This window comes from Pleurodeles waltl, chromosome 12 (assembly GCF_031143425.1).
Source record: "Pleurodeles waltl isolate 20211129_DDA chromosome 12, aPleWal1.hap1.20221129, whole genome shotgun sequence".
NCBI classification, from domain to species: domain Eukaryota; kingdom Metazoa; phylum Chordata; class Amphibia; order Caudata; family Salamandridae; genus Pleurodeles; species Pleurodeles waltl.
In genome coordinates, this window is record NC_090451.1 from 237105321 (window position 1) to 237132360 (window position 27040).

General features: G+C 42.4%; 1 protein-coding gene across 1 annotated transcript in view; it reads left to right on the forward strand.

Annotated features, from left to right (window-relative positions):
- LOC138267111 (polycystin-1-like protein 3) overlaps positions 1–27040 on the forward strand; it is a 522747-nt gene that overhangs the window by 292777 nt on the left and 202930 nt on the right. The window contains exon 18 of the mRNA XM_069215961.1: positions 14041–14140. Within this exon, the coding sequence (XP_069072062.1) occupies positions 14041–14140 (100 nt within the window). The remainder of the gene's footprint in view (positions 1–14040; positions 14141–27040) is intronic.

The window sequence follows — 27040 nt, forward strand, 5'->3', positions numbered from 1 at the left end:
TTAAAAACAATACACAGGGATATGGTAGATTAATGTCTACACTCCCCATATAAAAGTAAAGTAGTATAATTACTAAGTCTCATGATCGAGAGTAGTAAAAAAGGAAGTAAACACAGGATCCCCTGTGTTACTCAATATCATAGGTCAACATGTTTCTCGCCTTTTTTTAGTCACTAAATGATCTTAATGCGATTCTTCAGGACCTTAGTACATACCTAATCCTTTAAGCAATTCGGACTTCCACAATACGGAAATCCAAAAACCTAGTAAAAACAGGAAAGAAAAAAACCAAAGTCAAAGCATCTCACAATAGTCAGAGGTGGTGTGTTCACAATATCCAGAGATATTACCCCACACATTTGTGAGGAATCCCAAAAGGTGCCATGGGACGGAGGTACAACATTAGTAAAGTAAGAGAACCAATTTGGCAAAGACATCACAATGCTTGCCCTCCAAATATTAAAGGTAGGGCCTCATCGGGGAGACTTCAGGCTTTGAAAATCCACTATGGTCTAAATATATACACAAATATATACATGAAAGAACCACACAGAGTTACAAAAATAAAGGTACTTTATTATGGTAACACAAATACTAAAATACTGTATAGGCAATACTCTACTAGCAGGTGAGTAAACACACTAATATATACACCTTATTTATCAGGAATGGGCATAGAAGGCAATAGAAAACAGTGAAATAACCGTAAACAATACAGGCCCTTGGGGGAGTCCAAACCATATACTAAAAAAACGGAATGCGAAAAGCAGACCACCACCTTGGTAAGTGGAATTTGTAGCAGGGAGCTGGGGGAACTAGGAACCCCAAAAGGTAAGTACCAGAGTGCCCCACCAGTGACCAGGAGAGAAGAGGTAGGTACCTGGTTTTTCCCAAACCCACAGATAAACTTTGTAAAAGGACTGTGCAAGACCCAAGCAAGATTGGAAGAAACAGAAGAGGACCTGCAAATGAAGGGGACCAAGTCCAGTTCCAGTTGGAGTGTCCGGTTGGGGCAGGAGCCACTACACACCCTTCTGGAGATGCAGGACCAGGTCGACGGTGAAGACCAGGAGTCAGCTATGCAGCACAGGAGCAGGACAAAATTTCCAAGAGTGATGCAGTCGATGTCCCACATTGGAAGAAGAGTTGCTGTCCGTCAGTGGTGTGGAAAAACTACCAACAAGCCTTAACAAATGAAAGAGTTGCAGAGCTGCTGGGGACTAGGAAGGTCCGAGGGGACTCAGCCCAAGAAGGGCAGTTCCAGGCGACCGTCAGCAGTGAGGAGAGCCAGAAGTTGTGGACGCAGCCCCCACAAATCACAGGCAGCAGGCACAGAAGTTGCAGTGAGGCCGACTCAGCACACCTGAAAAGGAGTCCCACTTTGCTGGAGCAGCAGGCAGGAGGCAGTGCTTTGCAGGAAAGAGTGCTGGAGGTCGGGGCTACACGAAGCCTGAAGATCCCTTGGAAGAAGAGACAGCGAGCCTTGGTAGCTGCAAGAGCTGTGGTGCACAGGGATACTGTCCTCCAATCAGAGGCAAAAACTCACCACCTCCCAAGTTGGACAGCTGGTAGAAGGGACTGAGGGGACCACTCAAGTACAACACCTGTGTCACAGGATCCATGCAGAGTTGCAGGAGAGAGGATCCACACGGCCTGTCGTCATTGCAGTTGGTGCCTGCAGATGCATGGAGTGACTCCTTCACTCCAAGGGAGATTTCTTCTTGCTTCTTGGTGCAGACTGAAGACTTGCCGCCCTCAGAGGATGCACAGCTTTGTAAATGTTGCAGTTGCTGGATGGAGCTGGAGAAACAATGTTGCAGAGCGAAGTCGTCGCTGGAGCTGCAGACTGTAGGTTCCTGTGAAGTCCAGTTGCGGAACAATGGCCAGGAGTCGAAGTAAACATGGTAGAGGAGTCCTGCTGGAATCTTGCATGTCGAATCTGAGGACCCACCTTGAGGGAGACCCTAAATAGCCCTAAAAAAGGAGCCCGGGAAACCCCTTCAAACTGGTAGGAGCAAAGCTGGGTGTCTTCTAAGGAGCCCCCAGAGTGCCTGGATTCATACAGCCGATACTGGCAACAGCATTGGGGTAAGATTCCTACATGTTTGATACCAAACATGCCCAGGTTCGGAGTTACCATTGTGTAGCTGGACATAGGTAGTGACCTATGTCCAGTACAAAGGTAAAATGGCTTCCCTGCACTCACGATGAAAATAGAGCTGAAGTTTGTGGGGGCACCTCTGCTCATGCAGGAGTACCCTCACACACAGGTACTTGCACCCCGCCTTCTGAGCTAGGAGGGCCTGCCATTGGGGTGACTTACACTGACCTAGTGCAGTGACCTGCAGTGAAAGGGTGCATGCACCTTTTCATGCAGGCTGCAATGGCAGCCATGCAGACACATTTTGCATAGACTCCCATGGGTGGCATAAGACACGCTGCAGCCCATCGAGAACCCCTAGTGCCCCAGTGTCCTGGGTACTTAGGTACCATATACTAGGGACTTACCTGGGGACACCAGTATGCCAATTGTGGGGTGTACTAGCCAGGAACAACCACATTTAGAGGGAGAGAGCACAGTCACTGCTGTCCTGGTTACCAGAATCCCAGAGAACACTGTCAAAAATACAGCAGGGTACTTTCCTACAGTCCCTAAAGCTTCTGGTGGGCTGGCGCTCAGTCGAGAGGAAGGTCCAGAGAATGGTTGCGGAGCCCCCGTCGTCATCGGCCCATTCCAAGTCCTCAGGGTGATTGGGTAAGTCAAGGTACAAGAAGATGTAAAAAAAGAATAAGCATTCTTTGATTTCACCCCGTCCATTGGCCAAAGAGGTGTGGGTAGGGAAGCATCTTGAGGATGTCTGGCTTTTTGGGGGATGGCCAATCCACCCATTTGGACATGTCCTTTGATGGCACCCATCTCTTCTGAGCGAAAATGGACTTGGAGCTCGAGCGCTTCAAGTATCCTTGTGCTACGGCCAGGTCCATTAGCCTTGCGCCTGCTCTTTGTCCCCCTCAGTCTGCTTTTCACCCATTTAGTGGCTATGGAAGGGACGTCCCGCCACGTCCTTGTCCCTCTAGTCACCATGTCACACTTGCTGCCCAGCCTCTGCGTGGCCGGGGATGTGGAATTCCACACGGCCGCCCTGGACCCAGGAGACTGGATGGTAGCGTTGGACTTGAAGGACGCTTACTTCCACATTCCTGTACTGCCTGCCCACAGAAATTTACGATAGGCCACGAGCACTCTCTGGAATTTCTTGGGTATCTATTTTAAGGTAAGGAATCTGGAACTAGAAGTCTCGATCAGATGAACAAATTACTTACCTTTGGTAACTCCTTATCTGGTAGAGACATATTCTAGTTGCAAATTCCTTACCGATCCACCCACCCTCCCTGCCCTGTGAACTGATTTCTAGGAGCAGGGACTTCTCTTTCAGGGCCCTAGTTTTGATGCACCAGTGGTCGGTATTCTTCATGGCTCTGCGCTATTGGCATGGAAAGTCATGAAAAGAAACTGACATCAGTGCACTGGGGTAGTGCCTATATAGGACTCATGATGTCCTATCCGGCACACACGACAATGGTCTTGGAGCCGACCAGTGCCACCTGATGGCGTGCAGGGGTACTGCTCGAGAAAAATCTCCATAACCAGACTGACGCCTGGGGAGAATTCTAAGGTAAGGAATCTGCCTTTGCCAGACAAGGCGTTACGGAAGGTAAGTAACCTGTTCTTCGTAGGTTCACTGTTTGAGTCATTCACTGACATCGAAGTAGAAGTCCCATTGTACCATTAAATAACAGTATAGAACATCACTATAGGAGGCATTGTTAAAGGACATTCACTTCAACAGCTTATCACATCATTAGAAAAAACTCAAAGTCTAGCCAATCAGGCGACAGCACCCTTTAGAACCCTCATCAGAGAGGCTCCAGTCCCTCAGATTGTCTACTGCACGTTGTGTGAAGGGAGTCTACCTGAGCTCTGCTCAATTATCTCCATTCTGGTATTGTAAGAAATACATATTTGTGATCTTATGTCTGAGACATCTAAACAGGGCTCTGTAGACATTGTAATTCTTGTGGGAGGAAAATACTTCACTCAGAGGACCCCCACCAGGATTTTATTTACTGCCTCTACCCTCAGCATAAGGTGAAAGACTGTAAGATCTGTTGCACCTTCTTTACAAAAATGACGATGAGGGAGGCTTCTTCTGTGGCTTCAGAAATTTAAATCCAAAAAGACTGTGAGTTTTCAAGAGGACAGGGACACTTGGTCAACCTCTCATCAAAGGTCACATAAGAGGGAAAGATCCTAGGACCATTAGCCTTCACAGAACCTAGAAAAGTGTCCACAAATACTCAGCATGAGTCTGTCAAGGACACTTCTAAAAAGAGAAAAAAGCAGAAATCTCCTCTGAAAAACTTAACATCCTTTAAGGTCCGCCGCTGAACCGTCGATGGTGAAACCTACTGCTATACTAAAATTCTAGTCAATGAGTTTGTCGTCGATGGCACCTCCTTCGATGATAACAAAGACAGTTGCTACACTGACATCTATGATGTCAGCAACGACTACTACATTGACGTTGGCTTCCAATTTGGCATTGGCGTTCATTCTATCGATGAAGGTCTTGTCGATGAAACCACTGTGGACACCGCAGAGACAACCATCAACAAAGGCCCTGCTGCCGACCTCGATGATGACCCTGTCGACAACGGCCTCGTCTACGAAACCTCTGCCACCACTGAAAGCTATGAGGGGCTCACAACGAAGTCGTTGACAACAATAAACATTTTTTAAAAACTCCTCATACTTCAGAAAACACCTCTCCCAGCAAGATGTCTTCACTTTCTCAAAGCCACCTTTTAGACTTAGAGGAGTCAGAGGATGAGGGACCATATGGGGCAGTTCACAGTCCTTCAGAGCTCAAGGTGAAGTGCCAAGACGAGGATGAGGAGGAAGAGCAATATTATGATGACTACTACAAACGACCAAGGTGTTCTGACAGATCCAGCCACCACAAAGAGCACTTTGATCTCTGTGACCAGTCTCCTTTGCAGAAAGAGATTATACAAGTGCCTCTATAATTGTTGCAGGACCTGCAATGCAGGTTGCAAGACTATCAGAGATGGTTTCCAGAACCTGCTCAACCATTTTCACCTGAGCAGTTTACTGCTCCACTTCTGCCTCCATCGCCAAGGACCTCTGGGCCTATTCCGCCGCCAATAATGCCAGGATGACCCCGGCATCCAACATTGCGGCTCCTGCAAGAGAGGATCCTTCGTCATCAGAGGACGATCAGGAGGAAGGAGAGATTCCTGATGTGCTTTCACACCTGGAATAGGACTACCTAATCCCTACACAGTCTCTGTTGCCCCTTACAACCAGTAGATTCCGCTCCTGAAAATATAGATTGATTCCATAACTGATAGAGAGAGCTGCAAGGAGGTTCCAACTTCCTATGACCATCAGTCGGACTGATTTCTCTAAGACTTCAAAGAGCCAGCAAGAAAATATATGCATGCCATTCTTATAGTGGACTACATCAGGGAAGAGAGCACAAAGCTAATGCAGAATCCAGCTACTGCGGCGGCTGTCTTACCAAGAATTGCCAAAAATACAAGGCCCAAAGGATTTACCAGTCTGTTTAGTGGGCCATCCAAAGGTGGACTCTGTTATCGCACAGGCAGTTCAGCTCCATACGAAAAATCCTTCTACTCCTGTTGCAGACCCACGGGAGGGAGACGCCTAGATAACATATGCAAGAGATTCTCATTGATGTCTGCAATCACAGTCTGTGCAGCTAACGCCTTTTCCTTGTTGGGTCGGTACGACCCGCAGATGTGGTCTGACATTGGAGCACTGATAGATCTGATGTCAGAGGATAGAATATTTGAGGCAAGAAAAATCCTTCAGGAAGGAGAGAGGACGTCTTCAGAAATAGACTATGTGATGGACATTGCATCTACTAGATTCCGGCAGCTAGCAGAAGAGGCAGTCTTGAGGGGGCAAAGATGTTTAAAGGCGACCTCATTCAGGCCTGAGATCCAATAAAAAATACTTGACATGGCTTTTGAGAGGGAATCCCTTTTTGGCAAGCATGTCAGCGAGCTGTTGAAGACCATCAAGGTGGATGCGGAAACGGCAAAGTGGTTAGGGATACTACAGTTCTATGAGGTGCCCTTTCGAGGAGCATAAGGTAGAAGGCTCTCTACTTATTGAGAAAGTTATCAGCGCTTCCAACAGCCATATCAGCAACAATACCATCTGTATTATCAACAGCAGTCCTATCGTCCACCACCTGCAGCAAACTACAACAAACAATGACCTCACCAAAAGCAAGCCCTTCAAGGGAAAGAGGCATGCATGAAGCAGTAACCTTTCTCGACTGTCGGCTACATCCAACCTCTCATCACCTGTGGGTGCAAACATGACCAACTTCTTCCATCACTGGTGGGAAATAACAACAGACAAAATGGTATTAGACCTTGTCATCTATGGTCATACCCTAGAATTCCTCAAAAGACTGCCAATAACTCTTCCAAGGGAGTGCACCCACCTCGTCTTTACTTACTTTGGAAAGAAGCCCTCACCATGGTGAGCAAAGGGGCAATAGAAAAGGTGTCCCAATCTCAAAAGGGAAAGGGTTTCTACTCCCATTTTTTTCTTATCGGGGTTAATGACAACCAGTTCTAGATCTCTGGAAGTTAAACAATGCTTCTGTATTGTCACTATTCCGGACATCCTGCAACTCCTAAACCACGGAGGCAATATGAAAACTCTGGATTTACAGGATCCGTACTTCCACATCCCAAACATCAAAAATTCTTGAGATTTACAGTAGCTGGCACTCATTTCCAACTCAAGGTTCTTCCATTTGGCCTCAAGTCAGCCCCACACATTTCCTCCTGTGGTGGCTTCACTGAGAAACAACAGATATCAGGTATTCCCATACCTAGACGACTGGCTGATAAAGGCACCAATGGCAAGACAAGCTTTATTCAGCAAACTGTGAATCACTGTCAGTCATCCCAAATCAAAGACTACTCCATCAACAACCATAGTGTTCCTTGGAGCAGCTTTGGATACCATCCAAAACAAAGCCTTCCTATCACAAGATGAACAGAAGAAATTCCAGCATTTGGCCCTAGAACTGCGAACAAAAAAGTCAGTTTTGGTGCATCTGTACAAGTCTCTCCTAGGGATGATGTCTCCCCTCGCCCTCCTAAAGATGAGACCTCTTCAAGAGGAACTGGACAAGCAGTGGAGACAAACAATCGGATCATTCGAAGACCTGGTAAAGATTACACCAAACATGATAGCAACTCTGAAGTTGTGGTCACGACCAGACCATTTTTTCAAAAGCCTTACATTCCTGCCTCAGGTTCCCGACTATGTCATTACCACAGACGCTTCCCTAGAAGGTTGGGGCAGTCATCTTCAAGACTTACAAATTCGAGGAAAGTGGTCTGCATTTCAGAGGGCCATGCACATCAATCAGCTGGAGCGCAAAGCAATTTATCTCAGCCTTCAAGCATTCTTACCAAGAATAACATGTGCCTCTGTGTTGGAACCCACAGACAATATCGCCAGCATGTCAACAAGCAAGAGGCACAAGATTGTTACCTCTTTCCAGGAAAGCGCAGGAAAACTGGAAATGGACAATAGCGCACAGAATATCTCTCAAGCAGAACACGTTCCTGGAGCAAACAACATCTTGGCAGCCGCGCTAAGCAGGATGAAGGACACCTGCCACGAGTGGGAGCTGGACCAATTCACACTCAACAAGATCTTCTCTCTAGAAGGCAAACCAGCATTGGCTCTGTTCACGACAAATGAGAACCACAAAGCCCAGTTCTTTGCAAGTAGCCATCCACATCCAGGGTCATGGGGGAATGCCTTTTCCATCTGATGGTCCAGGATTTATGCATACGCTTTTCCCCCAATACCACTCATACTAAACGTTCTCAACAAGATCAAAGTGAAGAAGTGTTGAATTATCCTCGTAGCCCCCAGGTGGCCCTGGCAACATTGGTTTCTCGGAAATCCCCCTTGTATTGGAATCCACCCACATTTGTCTGAAACCATCACAAATGCTCTTAACAATGTCCAAGGCCAGGTCCTTCATCCAGACCCGACTTCTCTCTACTTATGCACATGGCTCCTGAATTCCAGGAATTCCAACGCCTAAATATCTATCAGTAATACGGGAACATTCTCTTGAAGGCTAGCGTGGATGCTACGACAAAGACCGAGATTTAAATGGAAACGTTTCTGCATTTGATGCTGGGAATTAAACCTACATTCTCTTCAAGCAATACGGCCATATCTCCTTTCATTGGCTCAGTCAGGTTTGGTGCATGCCTCTATTAAGGTGCTTCTTGCTGCAATATCAAGATACAATGTTCAGCACACTGTCTCTTTTTGTGCTTCAACAGGATCATCAAACAATTTATGAAGGGATTGTTTAGAGTTTTCCCCCAAGTGGGAGCTCTATTACTGGACTGGCACCTGAACATAGCCCTTTTGCAGCTCATAAAAGCTCCTTTCCAACCCATACACAGAGCAGATCTTGAGTTCCTCACCTGGAAGATCGCTCTACTCTCAGCTCTGACGTCCACCAGAATGGTTCGCGGGATACAGGCTTTTACAACTCAAGATCATTCCTTTCGCTTCATAGATAATGCTGTAATTCTCAGGCCCAATACAAGGTTTATCTGCAAGGTGCCTTTGGATTTTCATCTCAACTAGCCAATAATATTGAAAACTTTCTTCCCGAATCCAACATCACCGGAAGAGACATCTCTGCATATACTGGATATCAAACGATATCTTAACTTTTACTTACATCGAACAGAACACATCAGGATGACAGATCAGCTGTTGATCTCATATAAAAAGTAACCATTGCTTGATGGATTTCAGCCACAATCCAGTTTTGCCACTCAAAGGCTGGTAAGCCTTTGTCAACTAAAATCAAGGCTCACTCAACCAGAGCAGTGTCCACATCAGCTGCTTTGTTCGTGGCAGTGCTTTTGGAGAAAATATGTTGTGCTGCGATGTGGAAGAACGTTCATTCATTCATGCAGCATTACTGTTTGGAATCGGCTCAGCGCAGTGATGCAGCCGATGGACAAGCAGTGCTTCACTTTTTTATTAAGATGAGCCTCGGTTAGTTTAATGTATTTCCTTCTCTAGCTCTATGTAGTTAAGTATGTAATAGATTATTATTATTATTGTTGGGCGTGTCTAAATAGATTATGTTGCCCACATCCGTAAATTGTGTTCATGCTATAAGTACAGTAACTGCTTGCTACTCGGATTTAAGCATGTGTATCTATGAAAGATGCAATAATGGAGAAGAAAATGAGTTGTCTGTAACTGTAGGTCTCCGGGAATTGGTATTTTTCATCCACCATCCTTTCCTGAGAAGCTCCCCTTAGCTCTCATCGGTTTATATCACACTTGTGCTGGAAAATCTGAGGGACTGGAGCCTCTGTGATGAAGGTTCTAGAGGATGCTGTTACCTGATTGGCCAGGCTTTGGGTCATTTTCAGTGATGTGAATAAGCTGTTAAAGTGACTGTCCTTTAACATTGACTTCTATGTAGATGTTCTATACTGCTTTTTAATGGGACCGCGGGACTTTGTCTTTGACGATGAGCAATGTTTAAAATATGTGAATCTATGAAAGATACCAATACTGCAGAACTGCTGTTACAGCTAAATAACTCATTTTCTTCCACATGTTCCTTCATCCTTCACTGACCACACACAACACAATAAGTTGGACATATGGATGTTGATTCCCCAAAATACTATGTGTAGCGGAAGTGACATCATATGCCCGTCAACCCTCCAGATTACTCTACGGGAAGTAACTTCATATAGACTTTGACCCTGGAGACATCACAGGAAGTGAGGTCACGTGATTTTTGACCCTGATGGCATTACTAGAGTTGCCTCCACTGACGTTAAAAACCTATAATATGTGATAATGAACTAGCTTACGTCAACCACATACACCTCATATTTAACATACAGCTAGCCCCATGTCAGCTATGTGCATGTAATGCAGTGCCCTTTTATATGTGGGCACAAACCTATTTCTACCAATCCTCCTCGCACCTGTATAAACTGATTACTCTTGCACTTATAGGCCCACGCTGTACCTCATTATAGCTAGACTCCACTCACCTTGAACACTTTGCCATTTCACATAACTCACACATGTTCCGGGCAAGGTTACAGCCACTATTCTTTACACACACAGCCAGGCACACATTTGTGCCACAACACATGTAACACACACAAGCAGGTTCCTAACACAGGCACAGCCAGGCACACATTCCTAAAACACACGGTCAGACGTATAGACCTTAAACAGACAACTACACACACAGGTCTAGATACACCTTTTGAAGGCTCCTAGCAGCTCACACTTTCCAAAGAAGCACACATTTGTTACACAACCAGAACAGTTAAACATACATTCCTAGTAAACAAAGAGGCACATAAAACAGACACAGATCTAATATGCACACATTCTTACCACACGCAGGCATAAACATGTTCCTAACCCACACACACTACTTACACTGTCAGTATGAGACATATGCACCCATAGCAGGAGAGTCAGACATTCTTTCTCTTCATTTCCCTCATTCACATACACACACGCGTTTTCTCCATAAGCCTTCAGGTATCTTCATTCCATGCATGAATAGTTCATTCATTTCAATTTTTTTTTTAATTGTGGCACTTGTAATCATAGATTTCTTCTCTCTCTCTCTCTCTCTCTCTCTCTCTCTCTCTCTCTCTCTCTCCCTCTCTCTCCCTCTCTCTCTCTCAGGTATTACTTATATGAGGGCCATAGCCAGCAGTATAGGTTGTGTGAAATATGGTCCGAGGAATGATAGTACCATGAAAGTAGAGTCTACAATTCTGTCTCCCGAAAATCTAGGAAACATTGTGCAATATTATGACAGTTCAAGTACACCATACATATTTATGAGTGTATTCTTTCTTGAGGAATAATTGGGCATATGTGTGGCCAACGATGAATTTCAAAGTGTATTGGGCCAATATCATTGGCATTCCTGAATATAATGTAATTACAACTTTATAGGGTGGTATTGAAGAATAAGGTGCGAAAATTCGTGCACTTGTTTACAGATGTTAACGTCAAACACACTGAAACTGTTTCATTGTTCAAAACAGGCTAACATTTAAAATAACTTTACAGAAACCTCGGTGAGGGGGAAGACAGCAGGGTCTCTTCAAAATTATTTATTATCAGGCGTTGCTGAAAACTGCAATTTTATACCTGATCAATTCAATTTGCCAAACCTGCCTGCATTTTTGACATGACTCGCTCAGGATCCAAGTTTATTTTAGACAGATAGGTTTGTTTGTATTACCCGAGTTTCAGAAACCTCAAATTCAGAACAGCATTGACCAGCTTGGGACGGGGCTGCTGCTGAAACTCATACTTGGGAAAGCAGAAAGGTGGGGGAAAAAACTATTTGCAATCATTTAAACATTACACAGTGAGGGATAAATTGTAAGAACTCAGGCAGGAGAGAGGCCTTTATTCTAAAGGCATTCTCTCCTGCCTTTCTTTAGCACTCTTGCACTCTCCGCTTTACACTTCCGTGTAGAGCATTTATTTATTTTCTCCTCGAGCATATTGTAGGCCAAAGTTAATCTTCTTACTGAGTGGGAGAGGAGCCACCAGTGCCTTACTGCGCCCACAAGCTTCCACGACCTTTAGGTGTTCCTTGGCTCTCAAATAAACTCGGCTTCATAGCTTTGGAAGCCATTTGAATGCATTTCTGTATTTGCAGGGAACCTTTGCTTTCTCTTGACCTTCTGCTGTCAAAAGTCGCAAGGATGGCACCAGGGTTCGCAAAGGGGAAGCCAGGGGTCACAAGTGCAGCCCCTGGCAACCCCTAAATGACGCCCATGCTTGGACAATAGTGGACACAGCTAAAAGGGTTTGGAACAAGTGAGAAAGTAGAGACACAAGATCTCACCACGCTGCTTCTTCCCTCTGCTGGGCACTGACGTCGGGGGGTTGCAGTGGGTACCTAAAGGTACCAGAAGATGACTCAATGCCCTGCCATGGGGGCACTGCATCTAACCTTAACAGTACAAATATACGTAAAGATACTCCTGTGTGACCAGCTCCTTGTGTTCTTTGTATGAAACTGAAGAATAACATCAGAAGTGATTGTTGAAGTGCTCTTCTGCCCTCATCTGTAGGCACAATAACAACCTCATGCTTCTTTAACATGCCCCTTCTGGCGCTGAAGAACTTTAATCCTGACTTGTCTCTTGTACAACTGGAACATAATGAACATTCATAAATATTCTACAGATCCTAATATAACAGCACACGAATCACTTACTCATTAGCACTTGTACCCAAATGCACTTTCATATATATGCATGGCATGAGCAATGACAGCGTTATGGAAAATATTTCCATTCCACTTCAACCCACGGTTTATAATGTTGTAAATCCCCAAAATCTGAAACTACCAAACCAAATGTCCAAGCGTTAAGTTACAGTTCCTTATCCAACACATCTTGATTCCAGAATAATTCTCTGTATCAGAAATACTCTTCACAAACATTTTATGGAATTAAATATTCTCCCGAATAATCACAGATCCAAAGGCAAGGGTCCAGGCTGCAGCAGCATGGTTGCACGGTTGCCCAACAAGAACACCATGAGACACAAAGAAAGGTATAATCCACATTCTAAGATAGCTGACGCTATCTCCAAACATTGTGAACATTTAAGGAATCCTCAGAAACAAAGTGTTGTTATTTGGGGTAATTGCGTACTGAAATCTCCACAGGTCAGACACAAACCCATTGGGGTGGGAGTACCTTTTTACAGTCAAAAGAAGAGAGTGCGCTAGCGAAGTGTGCCACACTCAATAGTGCTAAGCTGGACATGTGCTGGTTCTTGTTTGTCTGTAACAGTGTGGGCCGATTCTGCTGATTTTGAGGAATAATGCTCTGGGATGCTGTGGTAGTTGTGGAAGTTAAAATGTGGCATTTGTTGAAAGAAACCCACCCCTAACACACTCATGCAAAGTCAGATAGGGCAATCAGGCGCTCTGACGGATCAATGCGTGGGCCGTTTGTGAGCCTATTTTATAGTCTGATGGGCCGGTGTATGCTGTTGTTTTCTCTGGTATTAAAAGAAATATTGTCTGCAGCAAGCTAAAATTCATGCAGTGTACCATACATTGCAAAACACTTCCACTGCTTGCCATCACAAGTTCAAAACCGCCCAAGTTTTCAAACATGGGCTTTTAGCTATAGAATTCACTGAGGGGGGCGCTTTTATTTTTGAGCCCAGGCCTACTTTCTGTCCCTGTCTGACCATTTTAGCCACTATGCATGCTTGGTACAGTATGAGGATGCCAATACAACATTTTCTAGGGCTGTTTCTTTGATTTCCAGTCTTCCTCGGCTTGCCAGCCTCAACCGCTCACATAGACATTTTGTAAACACATAGGGGTATTTTAACGACTGTATTGAAACAGGCATTGCTTCGCGATTGTTGTGCATATATCACTGTAAAATGTGGATTTCCAGTTGTTTACATATCTTTCAACCTGACCCCAGCTTTGGCAGACAGGGGATATGAGGAACAGGAACAAAGTATCATCATGTGGGGTGTTTTATGCTGTAAAGATCCCGCATGGTATCCCAGTGTTCAGCACTCCATTGCTCCCTCGTTAGATCTGTTCTATACAAATACCATCATATTTCATAATCAGCTTGTGCATATGTTGCTAATGGACATGAAATTATTTTTCCTTGTCCACAACATTTTGTTAAGCAGGGAAGGGAACATTGATAGGTCACCAATAGCCAACATAACACAATTTCTTCCTCATTCCTTTTCCCCTAGTATACAGTGCACCTCAGCTTGCATTGCAAAGTAATTTGCAGTCCTCACTCAAGAAAATCATAACACGAGTCAAAACATAGAACTAATCCTTCCATTTTACCACACAGACGACCGCTCTGACAATCATCCAGATTCGAGTGCTGAAGAAAGAAATCATGGAAGACGCTGGAGAAGAGCAGCAACTTCAGGAGGTTCTCGCAGTGCTAGGTATTGCTCATGATTTCTACGTCTTTCTTTGTGGCCATCATTCAGTTATCAAATATACAAGGTTAACTCTGAAGGCACCCTAAACTTGCCTTCGAATTTCCTTAACAAACACTCCTTGCCATCTCAACTCACTATTAGTCCATCACAGATCTCTCCACCCAATGGCAGAGAATTAATCACAAATGTCTCAACCGATGAAGCTCGCACTCATCACATTACAGATCTCACTGTTCAAGTGCCGCACAATTCAGTAGAACTGCAGTCCATTACTACATCTAGACAGCAACATGTTATAATCCATAATAGATATGCTTTCTACCAAAGCAGAATAATGCCACCATCTCCAGATCACTCTGCATCTAATCTTGACCGTCTAACAATCTTTGATTTGCTAGAAATAACCACTCAGTACAGCTGAGATCTTCTCTCTCAGATTTTTCAGTCTTCTCCAAAGGCATTTAGCCATCATACCCCTGTCTATGACAGTTTTTGTCAGCCCTTTACATGTCCATCCTATACACATTTATATAGTGTCAATATACAGTTACTCCTGAACTTGCCCTTACACATTTCACTTAAAGATGCAATGGGCTGAGATGCCCTGTTCCATCAATTGCCTGTATTCCAACCATCTCAGCATATTAATTCACTTCAGGTCCCTCAATCAATCAATCAGTCAATTCATGTTTGTATAGCGCGCCACTGTGGCCCCTAGGGGTACTTGGGCGCTGCCGGTGCACTCTCTCTGTCGAAAAGCCAGGTCTTGAGTTTCTTCCTGAAATCTGCCAGGGAGGGTGCTATACGAAGATGGAGGGGTAGTTCGTTCTAGGTCTTCGCTGCGATGTAGGAGGGGATGATCCCCGCTGTGGGTGCGAAGGATGTGGGGGGCAGGTGTGTATAGGCTAGTGAGGCAGAGCACAGGTGTCTTGCGGGTAGGTGGAAGTTCAGTCGATGATTGATGTAGGCCCATCCTTGATCATGCAGAGCTTTGTAGGCTTGTGTGAGGATCTTGAACTGGCCCCTACATCAAAATCTCTGCAATAAAGTTCAAACTTTTACCCATCAGCATAGCTTACATTCACACATGCCTAGCATGACACAGCACACAAGCTTCATAAACTATAAGCCTCAACTACCCGTACTAAGCATCATTGGAATCATGACAATCCAACATCCTTAAACCCACAAGTGCCCTCACAATCACTCAAATTCTAACACACCTCAGTCCACAAAAAACTTGTCACAAACCACCAGCATGCCCTCCATTCCACCACACTACAGTTTACCAATTTACATCAGATAAGACCTAATCAGTGGAACAGGCCACACTGTACTAGAAAGCCATCCATAACTAACACTTCAGCAGACCTGAAACCTCCTTTACTCAAACCATGTAATTAATCACGAACCTCCCTCCAAAAACGCATTACAATCCACGAGAAAGACTGACGTCTATGCATGTCTAACGTTTTGAGAGTTTTGGGGAGTTGTCGAACAAAGGAAGCATGATTCAAATTCCAGAATGCCTACGGATTGATAATGAATGGCACCACATTTTGCCATTTTACTTTAAAGGCAGAGTGCTGAAGTGAATTGTGGAAATGTGACCATGTTACTTTTTTAGTGTGTGTTTAAGGTTATGGGTTCATTGACACAGGCGTCTCTGGTAGCACCTGTAGCTAAAGGAAAGGTATTATTTAGGGATAGTTAGAAATTGAAGGAGTGTAAATGTCACATATGGGAGGAGGTGCTCTCAGCAGTTCTATATAAAAAAGTTATTCTTAAAAAAAAATAGGAACAGAAAATGTTGAATCTTTAAATAAAGGTATGGATATTTGCTTTTATTATTTAGTGGCAGTTTGTGAAACCCTTGTTTGCAGTATACTTTCACTTTTTTGTGCTTCCCACTCTCCTACCTTGCCAACGCACACTGATTTGTGCTACTAATTCGGCAGTTTAGGTGCAATGTTCATTTCTTTTTTTAAGGCTTGTGACCTTGGTTTGTTTTTCCTCATAATGCCCGGCACTTAGAAATGCAGCATGCAGATCTTGCTTCCTTCAGAATCAGGGAGATGGCAGTAAGGTGCAGCTGTGGGCTGACAGATGCAGTGTGGTGAACACCACCGCTGAATATCTCTGTTGTACAAGGGGGCTTGCAGGGTTTTATGGCGCTTCCTCTGTATTCGTGATAAACCCGTAATTTCTATAATCTTGAAGGATGGTACTTTAAAAGCACCATTTATTTAAAGGATAGTTGTTTTACGTATTCTTCTTTTTTAAGAATCTGTTAGTCCATTTTTGTTATAAGCATATGTCCTGTCATCTACATTTAGTAACCGCAAAATTGTTAGTAATCTATGGTGACCAAGACATTATGTAACCATTGAAAGATGTGTTTGGATATGAATTGTTGATGCATTTGATTTTTGAACAGGTGGGTTAAAAGCCCTAGGTGATGTTATTTCATGCTGCTGGAAAAGAAGTCTTAGGGGCCTATTCAGAGACATAAATTTACTCATGTGTAAATCTACACCTGCACAGAAGTGTAAATGTACACTTTTGCACTATTTACCATTTCCAAGTCTAGATTTACACCTAATTGTAAATTTACATGTCTCCACTCCTTCAGTTCAGAAGGTGGAGATACCAAATACCGAATTTAGAAGTGTAAAATTACTAATAGTAACATTTTGCATTAGGTGATGATTTTGGCCACCGTGGCAGAAACCTCCTTATTGAAAAAAAGGAAACATTTAAACTTTTATCATTTTTTGAAATATTAAAAATATTTTTATGTTAAATATAATTATAAAGAAATTTAAAATATTTATTTTTATCCTAGAGAAGATAAAATATTAGAGCACAGTAACTGTTTAAAAATACATGTTTATTAAATATTTAAGTAATTTAAACATATTCATGTATTTCATAAATATTATTTTTAAACAAACTGAAAAACATCTTAACCTCCCTAGCATTCATATTTTAAAGTAATATTTAGTACATTTAAGTAAGCCGTCTTTAATGAGGCTTTTTACATTTTAGTAAGTTTTAATTTTAAAAATGACATTTTTATTGAATAAGGTAACTAATAATTTTTAAAATAAAATATGTAATTATTAATTTTGTACATCAATAACACTAAAAATGTAGTTATATAATTAAAATGTTTAAATAAAATTTCCTATAAGGTGTTATTTTAATTGTCTACCTCAAATATTCTCTATGGGAGTGTGTGGCAGTACCTATGAGTGGCCATGTGTGGTGCTAGATTTACTCCAAAACTAGATTAGAATATATGAATGCTTATTTTGGGACCTTTAAGAATGTAGTAACTTTAAAAGTGTAGTTTGTGAATAAAAATGGTATTACTCTTTTGTGAGTATGTGGTTGTATCAGTGTGTCACTCCATAAACGCCACCTTAATTTTCCTACACTCCTCCCATTTTAGAGCACGTACTCCCTATGTACTATGACTCCCACTGGCCCCTCCCACATTTATACTTTAATCATATACTTAGAGATGCAGAGAACTCCGCTACGTTTAGGGGAGATTTCTGCATAGAAAAGATAGACGAGGCATAGTTCTTCGCACATAGGTTTGTGAATAGCATTTTGTTGTATGTGAGTAATACTACTGTAGTACTACTTAAGGTATTAAAAAATATACTTTGTGAATGGGCTATTTTTTTTATTTGGAGGCAACTTCTTGCGTGAGCTAAGTATTTTTATTCTACGATGAAATTCTTGGTGTGTTATCAAGGCATTCTTCAGCCGTACACTCCGGACACCCTAATATCTGCTGAATTTAGTGCTCTGCTTCTGAGGATCTGGAAAGTTGTCTAGAGCCTTGAGGTGTTTTGTTGATGCAATATGAGAAAGTATATATTTAGGAGCAGCTTCTTGAAGAAAGTACCACTCTTTAGGCTAGTTATTTTTGGGTGTATCTGTCCACAGATAGTGTTAGCACTGCCCATCCCATGGAAATCTGATACCCATTTCTAATTAGGTGACTGACTAATTACCAGATAATTATGGTTTTGTATATTCAGGAAATCTGTAGCGAGCTGGTCGTTAATTTGGCCTCAAGAGGATTATATGTGGGAATATCTGCAACAGTAGTAAGTTATATGAGCCTCAGTTGCAATCAGAACAGTTGATTGGACAGTAGCCCAAATTCCTCTAGAATTTTGCTAAATGTTTTGAACAGATTAGTTCTTATGTCACCTGGGTATGTTATTCCCAAAGTATTACACCCATGAACCCCTTGGTGTTTTGTAACATCTGACAGAAGAGCACCCACCCACAGAAGCGGATATTCATCGGAGACATGATTTCCATCAGACACATGCCGGTGATGAGTCATCAATCACTTCTGATGATTGATATGAAGGAATTCTGGTGATGAGTCATCAGACATATGCTGGTGATAAGTCATCAAACACTTCTGATGCTTCATATGAAGGAATTTGATGTCTCCATAAACCACTTGGCACACAGTTCACAAACGGAGCAACACTTACTTTTATCAATATAAACAAACATGCAATGTAGTGTTCATCACAAGTTAAAGGGACGTGCTGTGCTGTAAACACATTTATGACATATTTCATTGTTCTTCATACATGCTGATTAATTTTGTGAGGGTGCAACAAGAAGCATGCGTGTGTGAGTCCTAACAACCACAAGGAATGGAAGAAAGTATAGACAAATTTGTGTCAAGATTAGGTGAACTGTCTACTAAATACCAATTTGGAAGAATGACTCAGTTAATACAGGAACCAATTGTCCGTGCAGTGTTGAAGCAAAAAAATGCAAGAAAGGTTATGGGTGGCAAAAAGTCCAGCGTTAAAAGATTCTATTGAAATAGCGAAGATAGTGGAACAGTCTGAACACTACATGAAGGAAATGGAAAAGAAAGACAAAGGAAATGATTATAAAGTTGATGTTACTAGCTTAAGTAAAGAGGGTAGTGATGTGGTAGCAAGTACTAAGGGGTATACGTAAATGTAATAACAAAAGTGCATATATCAATAACAAAAGTGCATATAGCAATACGGACAAATCTTTTAGTAAGTTGTGCACTAGGTGTGGAAGCAAGTTTCACAACACAGTCGAAGGCGTGTTATGCTTTAGGTAAGGAATGCATAAAATGTGGGAGAAAGGGGCATTTTGCACGTATGTGTAAAACCAGATCTAACTCTAGAGTTGGAGTTGTTCATGAAGAATGTTTAACATTGGAGGAAGAAACAGATAGAGTTTTGTCAGTGGATAACAAGATAGAAGGGAGTAACGATTTGGTCAGGCCACCCAGACCGAAGGCAAACTTTATGGTGAGGGGGTGGAGTATCCAGCTAATGGTAGATTCAGGGTCATTGTATACCATCATACCCAAAGAAATGCTTATGCTAGTTGGCCTAAGGGACGCCTTCTACCCAAAGACATCAATCCAGGTGGCTACCAGGGTGAAAAGATATATATAATTGGTTACATGTCGGCAAAGGTTGAATTTAAAAAGAGACAAGTAGAGGGAAGGATTTATGTAGTGACCAATGGCCCACAATATTTGGGATGGTATCACCAATACGACCTACACATAAAAGTAGGCCCAAGAGCGCATAATAGGCTTATGCTAGAGAGGACATCACTCTTGATAAAATTTTGGAGGAAAATAGGGAGGTTTTTACTGACAGATTAGGAGAACTTAAAGGTTATGTACATAAATTGTGGTAAGAAAGGATGCAGTTCCGATTCAACACAAGTTGAGGAAAGCAGCTGTTTCGGCTCGTGAGGAAGTACAAAAAATGATTTTAAATATGGCACAGGAAGGTATATTCAAACAGATTTAAACATCTAGTTGGAGCTCTCCGGTTGTCATTACGGAAAAATCAGATGGTAGTTTGAGACGTTTGTGTTGATCTCCGTTCACTCAATCCAAATATTGATTCACTCAATCATAATATTTTAGTAGACAACTATCCTTTACCTAACATAAATTAATTGATTGTATTGTTACAAGGGGGAAAATATTTTTCTAAATTTGATCTTCGGCGTGCTTACCACCAAATTAAATTACATGATGATTCCAAAGAACTTACGGAATTTATTACAATGGAAGGTGTTTTCCAGTTCACGAGGTTGCCAAATGGTCTTGCCTCAGCTGCGGGGGCATTTCAGAGGATGATGAGAGAAGTATTTAAAAGTGTAGACAATGTTATTTATTTTCAGGTTGACATTCTAGTTTTTGGTGACAAAATAGAGAAACATAACAGCATCTTAAAGTGAGTACTGGACAAAGTCAAGAGAGCAGGCCTTAGATTAAAGAAAGAGAAATGTACATTTTTGGTTAATGAGATTGAGTAGCTGGGTTATACTCTGTCCGAACAAGGGGTGAAAAAAAAATAAAGTTTGTTAGAGGCAATCAGAAACGTCCCTTTCCCCCAGGACAAAGATCAATTAAGGTTGCTTCTAGGACTTATTGATTATTATTTGAAATTCATAAGGAACTTTGCTGACAAAACAGAAATTCTAAGGAAGCTTTTGCGCAAACCAAGATATAAAAGAGGATATGTGCGAAGCAAAGGTGCTGGTACCATTCAATGTGAATTCAAAAACTATTGTTACAGTTGATGTAAGTGTTATTGGTTTGGGGAAATCTTGTCACAGGTACACAGTGTAAAGGAAAAACAGTAACATTTTTGTCACGATCATGGACTAAGAAAGAAACTACTCTGTAATTGAAAAAGAAACTCTTTCTGCTGCATGGGGTATCGAATATTTTAGAACCTTTGTGTGGGGTCAGAGAATTATACTTCACACGGACCATTAACCATTATTAAGGGTGTTTTTGCCGGGAGATAATGGCAAATTGTTTGCATGGTTAGCCAGATTAGCTTCACGATTGCAGGAATACCAATTTACAATTGAGGTAAATACCAAATTACAATTTACAATATTCCAGGGTGGCGCAATGTCCAGACAGACTGTTTATCTCGTCTAACACAAGATTGGCAGAGGTAGACAAAGAACGTGTGCAAGAATGTGAAAAAGAGGAGTGGTGGCGAGTGTTGAGGATGTAATGGAGTGTACCCAGGGCATATTGTCACATGAAGAATGGTGTAAGAGTACGGAAGATGATGAGGGTATGAAAGAAGTAGTTAAAGTGATCAAAGAAGGAGGAAAGAGAGAAAGAACAGTGAGTGTTCAGACTCCGCCTTTCTTAAAGGTGTTGGAAGAATTGTCATTTATTACAAAGGATATTATTGTGAGGGAGGACAGATTTATTCCTCCTGAAAGTGTAAGACACAGATTAGCACATGAAGGACATTTAGGCCATACTCTAACCAAGAGAAGATTGAAGGAGAATTTTTGGTGGCCTGGTGTTGTGGACAACTGGGTTAAAAGATGCATAGATTGTAAGGCAAGTGAGAAAAGATTGAAAGTAGGGAAGCAAAACACAATAGGAGTACATCCAGACCCTGGAAAAGCTTGGCATACCATATGCATGGACTTTTTTTGCTCATTAGGTGGAGTTGTACCTTAATTGAAATGTGCACTAGTAATGGCGGATGTCCACTCTTAATGGTTCACTGTTAAATTCTTGAGGGAGATCACTACTAGTAACACTATTAGAGCAATGCAAGAAGTATTTTGGGAGGAAGGGTGCCCTGTAAAATGTATTACAGATAATGGGACAAAATTGGTATCAATCGAGATGGAAAGATTTCTAAAATCTTGTGAAATATGCCATTCTTGCACCTCTTTATATAATCCACAGGCTAAACAAATATTTGAAAGATGTAATCGGATGGTGAAGGGTGTTATTCAAATGCTTTAAGCAGTGGAAAAAATATGCACACAATGGTGAATGATTTGGTATGGGCTTATCGCACTACTAAAACTGGTGTGACAGGCATGATACCATTTGAGGTAATGATAGGTAGGAGGGCAAGCACGAAAATCAATCCTGCTTGGATGTATGCATTGCTTGACGGGGAAGGTGTAATTAAAGGTGAGGTGGGGACACCTACCTTGAATTTGGGAGGGGTTATAAAAAAAGGGATTTGGTGAAACTAAGATTTGGGCGTGTAGAAAGTGGTCTTAAGAAATTCCGTGGACCATACAAAGTTAAGGAAGTGCATGATTTTCGTGTTGTGTTGGACAATGATGAACGGTGGAATAAAAGGAGAGTAGCCCTATACAGTAGAGGTATCAGTGGGAAAGAAAGGGGAGTTGATAGAGTTGATTGTGAGAGATGTAGCAGCTTTTTTACTTAAGAGTGATGAAAAATTGTTAAATGGTAAGGAAACAGCAGGAGAGAGCTGTAGTCAGACACTGAGTATCAGTCATGGAACTCAAACCAGAGAGGTGAATTCAAGGTGTTGTAAACTTCTGAATTACTTGTATGATTATGTTATATAATTGTCAATTCATACAAGAGTGGTGAACCTAAGTTGTGTTAGTGTAGTATAGATAAGTTTTGTAGCTGGTCAGAGGAGTATGCATGTTTCTTAAAGTGTTATAACTTATGTAGTGGTTTATTGATATATGCATGTTATTTTTTGCCATGTGGGCTGGCAAGGGAGCTTCTTTATTCCTGTGCTCCACTTAAACTTGGAAAATAAAGCAAAAGAACAACACCTACCTTCGTTTGGTATTTTGTGTGAGAAATTCTGGATCTTGACAGTGTGTCAAGTTATTATTTCCTCTCTGTAAAACGCTTTCCATCTGTTTTGTTGTTAATAGCATCCAGTTAGTGCTATGAATAGCATTAGGGTAGAATTGATTCCATGAGCCCGGGTGCAAGGAAGGAACATGGCCCTTTGACTCAAGATACACCAATTTACAGGGTTCTCCGCAGGCACCGGACATGGCTCCGGTGCCACAGAGATGTCCTTACAGAATTTTCCTGTGTTAACATGCGGCATCTGGCACATAATTGTTAGCTTTAGGACCTATACCTATAATGGGCTAAGTCGGGACTATTTACATCAGTTAACAATGATTGCCTTTAATTAGTATTGCGTGGAAGTGGAACATTCGAATAAGTTTGACACAAATCTGGCTTATGTTGCTGAATGCCATTTGAATTTCATTACGCTGCAGGACGTTGCAGCTGCACAGGTACCGAAGTTTGGAAGTGCTTTCTGCCTGGCATGAAGTGTGCGCGGCTCGCTCAAATGTTGGGGTACAATCTCTGCAGCCAGGACTTGCTGTCTGAAGTAAATGTGCCCAAAGTAAACATATTTTACCAAGTATTAACCCGCAACATTTGGGGCTGCCAGTGCTTAATTTGTAAACAAACGTGCCCGTGCCCAAAGCCCTCCTCTGAAACACGCGGCTGCTGCAATTAAATGCGCTAGCACGGAATACCGAAGCAGCGCAATCCTAAAGCCACGGAGGGGCTCTTTAACCCCTCTACACCCACCTCCTGCCTCCTGCCCCTTCAGCTCACTGTCGCAGCTTTCTGCTTTCTCTCTTTGTGACGCTTTTTCGTTTTTCTCTTCCTCCGTCTTTCTCATCTGCGTCTTTTACTTGCAGTAAATGCTTGAGGCAGAAAAATAAGTGCCAGCCCTCAAAAATAAGTGAAGTTGCCGCCCCCCCCCCGTCTCCCCACCGGAAACTACCGGCTCAAATTAAGCACTGGTGGCTGCACATGCAAGTGACTGGATGTAAACGCAGACTTGTGAATAGAGACACATGTAGCACTGAAAACCCTTTCCCATTCTCTACAAGCCAATGCTTCTTGTTCAGCTTCATGACTCGTCAGGCACCTCCAGTGACTGATCTGGCAATCCGTGTTTTGTCACTGTGACTCTGATTTCACACGTGAAGCTTATTTTGATGTGTGGCTTCCTCTTCTGTTAAATATGTCCATAGCAACGCGCTATCGCGCAGGCTCTTCTCTTTATGAACTGTGACAGCGTGGCTTTTTTATTCCAGCTGGCAGGAAGCCTGACATCTTTCCTATAATGAACCGGTTTCAAAGTAATGCCGTGCTGCTGACAGAAAAATACATGCAGCGCTGTATGGTAGCATTGTTATCAAATTTACTTCCATCATCTTATTCGTCATTTCGGTGGGTGGGTGGGTGGGTGGTGGCGCCGCTAAACGCCGCCATATGGTGGAGTGGATTTTTTGCTGCCAAACTCGACCAAGCGGAGCATTGACTTCACTATAACTTCAACAAAACTTTGCAAACTTCACCAGCGGAGTGGTATTTTACCTCCAGCCCTTACTTATAACCCCCTCATTTATCTAATTTGTTAAGAATCTTTCATATTTGGCTGCCATGAACATTTCCAATAAATATTATGCAAGGATAGATACATTGTTTTGTAGTATTCAGTAGTAATACCAATGGTTTCTGGGGTTTTCCTAGACTATAATTGTCCGATGGCTTCTACTTTCTTGTCCGCAGTAATGTCCTGATTCAGACCATTGCGTTCCGTATTTTGTGACGTGCTGACAGGAAGTCCTCTCAACATGTTTCTGCAGGTCCAAGTCAATGCGGCATGAGGATTTTCACTCTCTTTGGTCTCCCAGCCTAGGTAATAGTTTTTGGGATACATTTGTTTCCTCAAGTCCAGCTTCACCTTTCCATAGATTTTGTGATTCTATAGGCTGTCTCGTGCCCCTGGGCCGTTGTTTGGCATTTCTTCATGGATCCTGAAATTGTGGACTGTCATGTTCTTGGCCTACAGTCCTCCATCTCTCCAAGCAGCCTTAGATCGTTTTGGGTGAGAGAAAGGGCCATATTTTCACTTCAGAACTTTCTGTCTAGCTAGGAAGGCATAATGTGGTTAAAGTTATGTTTTCCAAGTTCTTTCTTTACCATTTTGAATGTACATCTTTGTTGTTTTACTAATTGTGTGAAACATGGGAACAGAAGCACTCTTGTATTATCCGGAAGGAGGGGTCCTGGGCATAGGCAGCCCTTTTGTATGTCGTTATGTCACAGATGTTGAATGTTTATGTAACTATTGTCATTGACACTACACCTGGAATCTGGAGTGGCAGTCGGGTTTCTGATTATCCGTTCTGTATAACAATCTGGTGAACAGACATTGAATAACTCATTACTTAGTTTACCCTCACCGAATCCTGCCTATCTAACACATCCCTTAAATTGAACCGCATCAAAAACAAACTAATCTTCATCACCAGCAACTCAAAGAAGCCTAAATCCTGGCTAGCTCTCTGAGATGAAAATGGAGGGATTCATTTACTAACTGTCTGCCAATACAGAAATCTTAGTATTCATTAGAACATCAGAAGCAGCTACCTCTGCACCAGGAAGATGAAAACTGCATGATTATCAATTCTCAAAAACTTCACACCATACTTCCCCAAAGCCAGCAACTGAGCCCTAGCCCTGTCCAAAACTCTACAAACTCTGGTAATTCTGGCACTCAGCTAGTTTCAGTGAAGACTATTTCACACACCACTGCCTGTCCCCCTCCCCCAGTGGCCAAAAGAAAGAAAGCTATGTCCCCCAAAACTGAGGATCTCTGCTCGCTACCCCATTAGCTTGCATCTTAATCTAAACCTGTTGCATCACATGTAAATCAGTTACAACCAATAGTCCCCCCTACCTAGCTACATGAAAACACAACTTTACAGAAGGCCACTGTAACACAAGAAGTCACAGCTTTGTTGCAACTACGCCAGATTGGAAATCAAGAAGAGTAAGAAACCACACTTTCTCATGTTATGCACCAAGAACATGCAGCAACATGCCAATGTGCATCATGTTTACTCTGTTGATTCTTCATGCAGAAAGGAGCTAAAATACATCTCTTCGAGGAATACTTAATAATCCTCTGATAAAGGAACACAAGCTTCCCATGGGCCTAAATGTAAAACATCTGCCTCCTAAATTAAAACCATCCTAAATCATCCCCACCACTCTACTTTGATTAGTGCATTGCTTGCATGTCATATTCGTACTGTTCAATACATACCGGGACCTTATGCAGTTCTGGTAGCATGTACTATTATAATGAAACCTGTTTGACTTATACATATTGTCAGGGTTTCTGATCTTGTGGGTACTACTTTGTCCCTTGCCTGTCCTAGGTCCCTCTGTGCCCGAAGGGTGCTAGAGGGAGGTGCCTCACGTAAACTCAATGTGTTGGTCTGTTCTCAGGTCATGCTTCTGTATGTTATAGCTGTGGCTGTAACAGAATTTGCCACCAAAATCTGGTGGATCTTGCAAAAAAGGAAAATAGGAGGAGAAGGTGGTATGTTTTCCTTGAAACCGCAGCATCACGCAGCAAGCATGGCTTCAAAAGCCTCTTTTTATATAAATTAAACCAGGAAGTATCTAGAAGCACCATTATTGTGACATTTTACTATATTAACAATAAAAATCATTGACAGTTGATTTTGATTATAAATATGACAAGAATGACTTTTACAAATATTGCTAACTCACTGCCTATTACAAGCAGTTTGCTGACTTTTTGTTAACTCAGCTGATGCCAGTCCGGGGACCACTAGTCACTTTTGGCACCCCTTTTTGCAGCCCAGCGAGGAGGTGACAGAAGATCACTGATGGAAGGTGTGGCCACACAAAGAACAGACAGGCTATCTCTATTTATGTTTTGGGAAACACTTGTCAGAGTAAGGGAGAGGGAGAGACTTATCAAAACCAACACACACAGAGACATCCTCTGTTTTGTGTCAAAAAGTACAAGGGACACAGCCCCACTGAGTGCTTTTGAAGCAGCGAGGCACCTTACTACTTTGGGAGGGATGACGAGTGACTGGAATGAGTCTGTTTCTCTTTGACCATGAAGGGACTAGAAAAGAATGGTGCATGAGAAAGTTAGGAAATGGGAGGTTAGACAAGACATTACCATTTTGAAAGGCTGTGAAAGAGAGCCTTATGAAATTGAT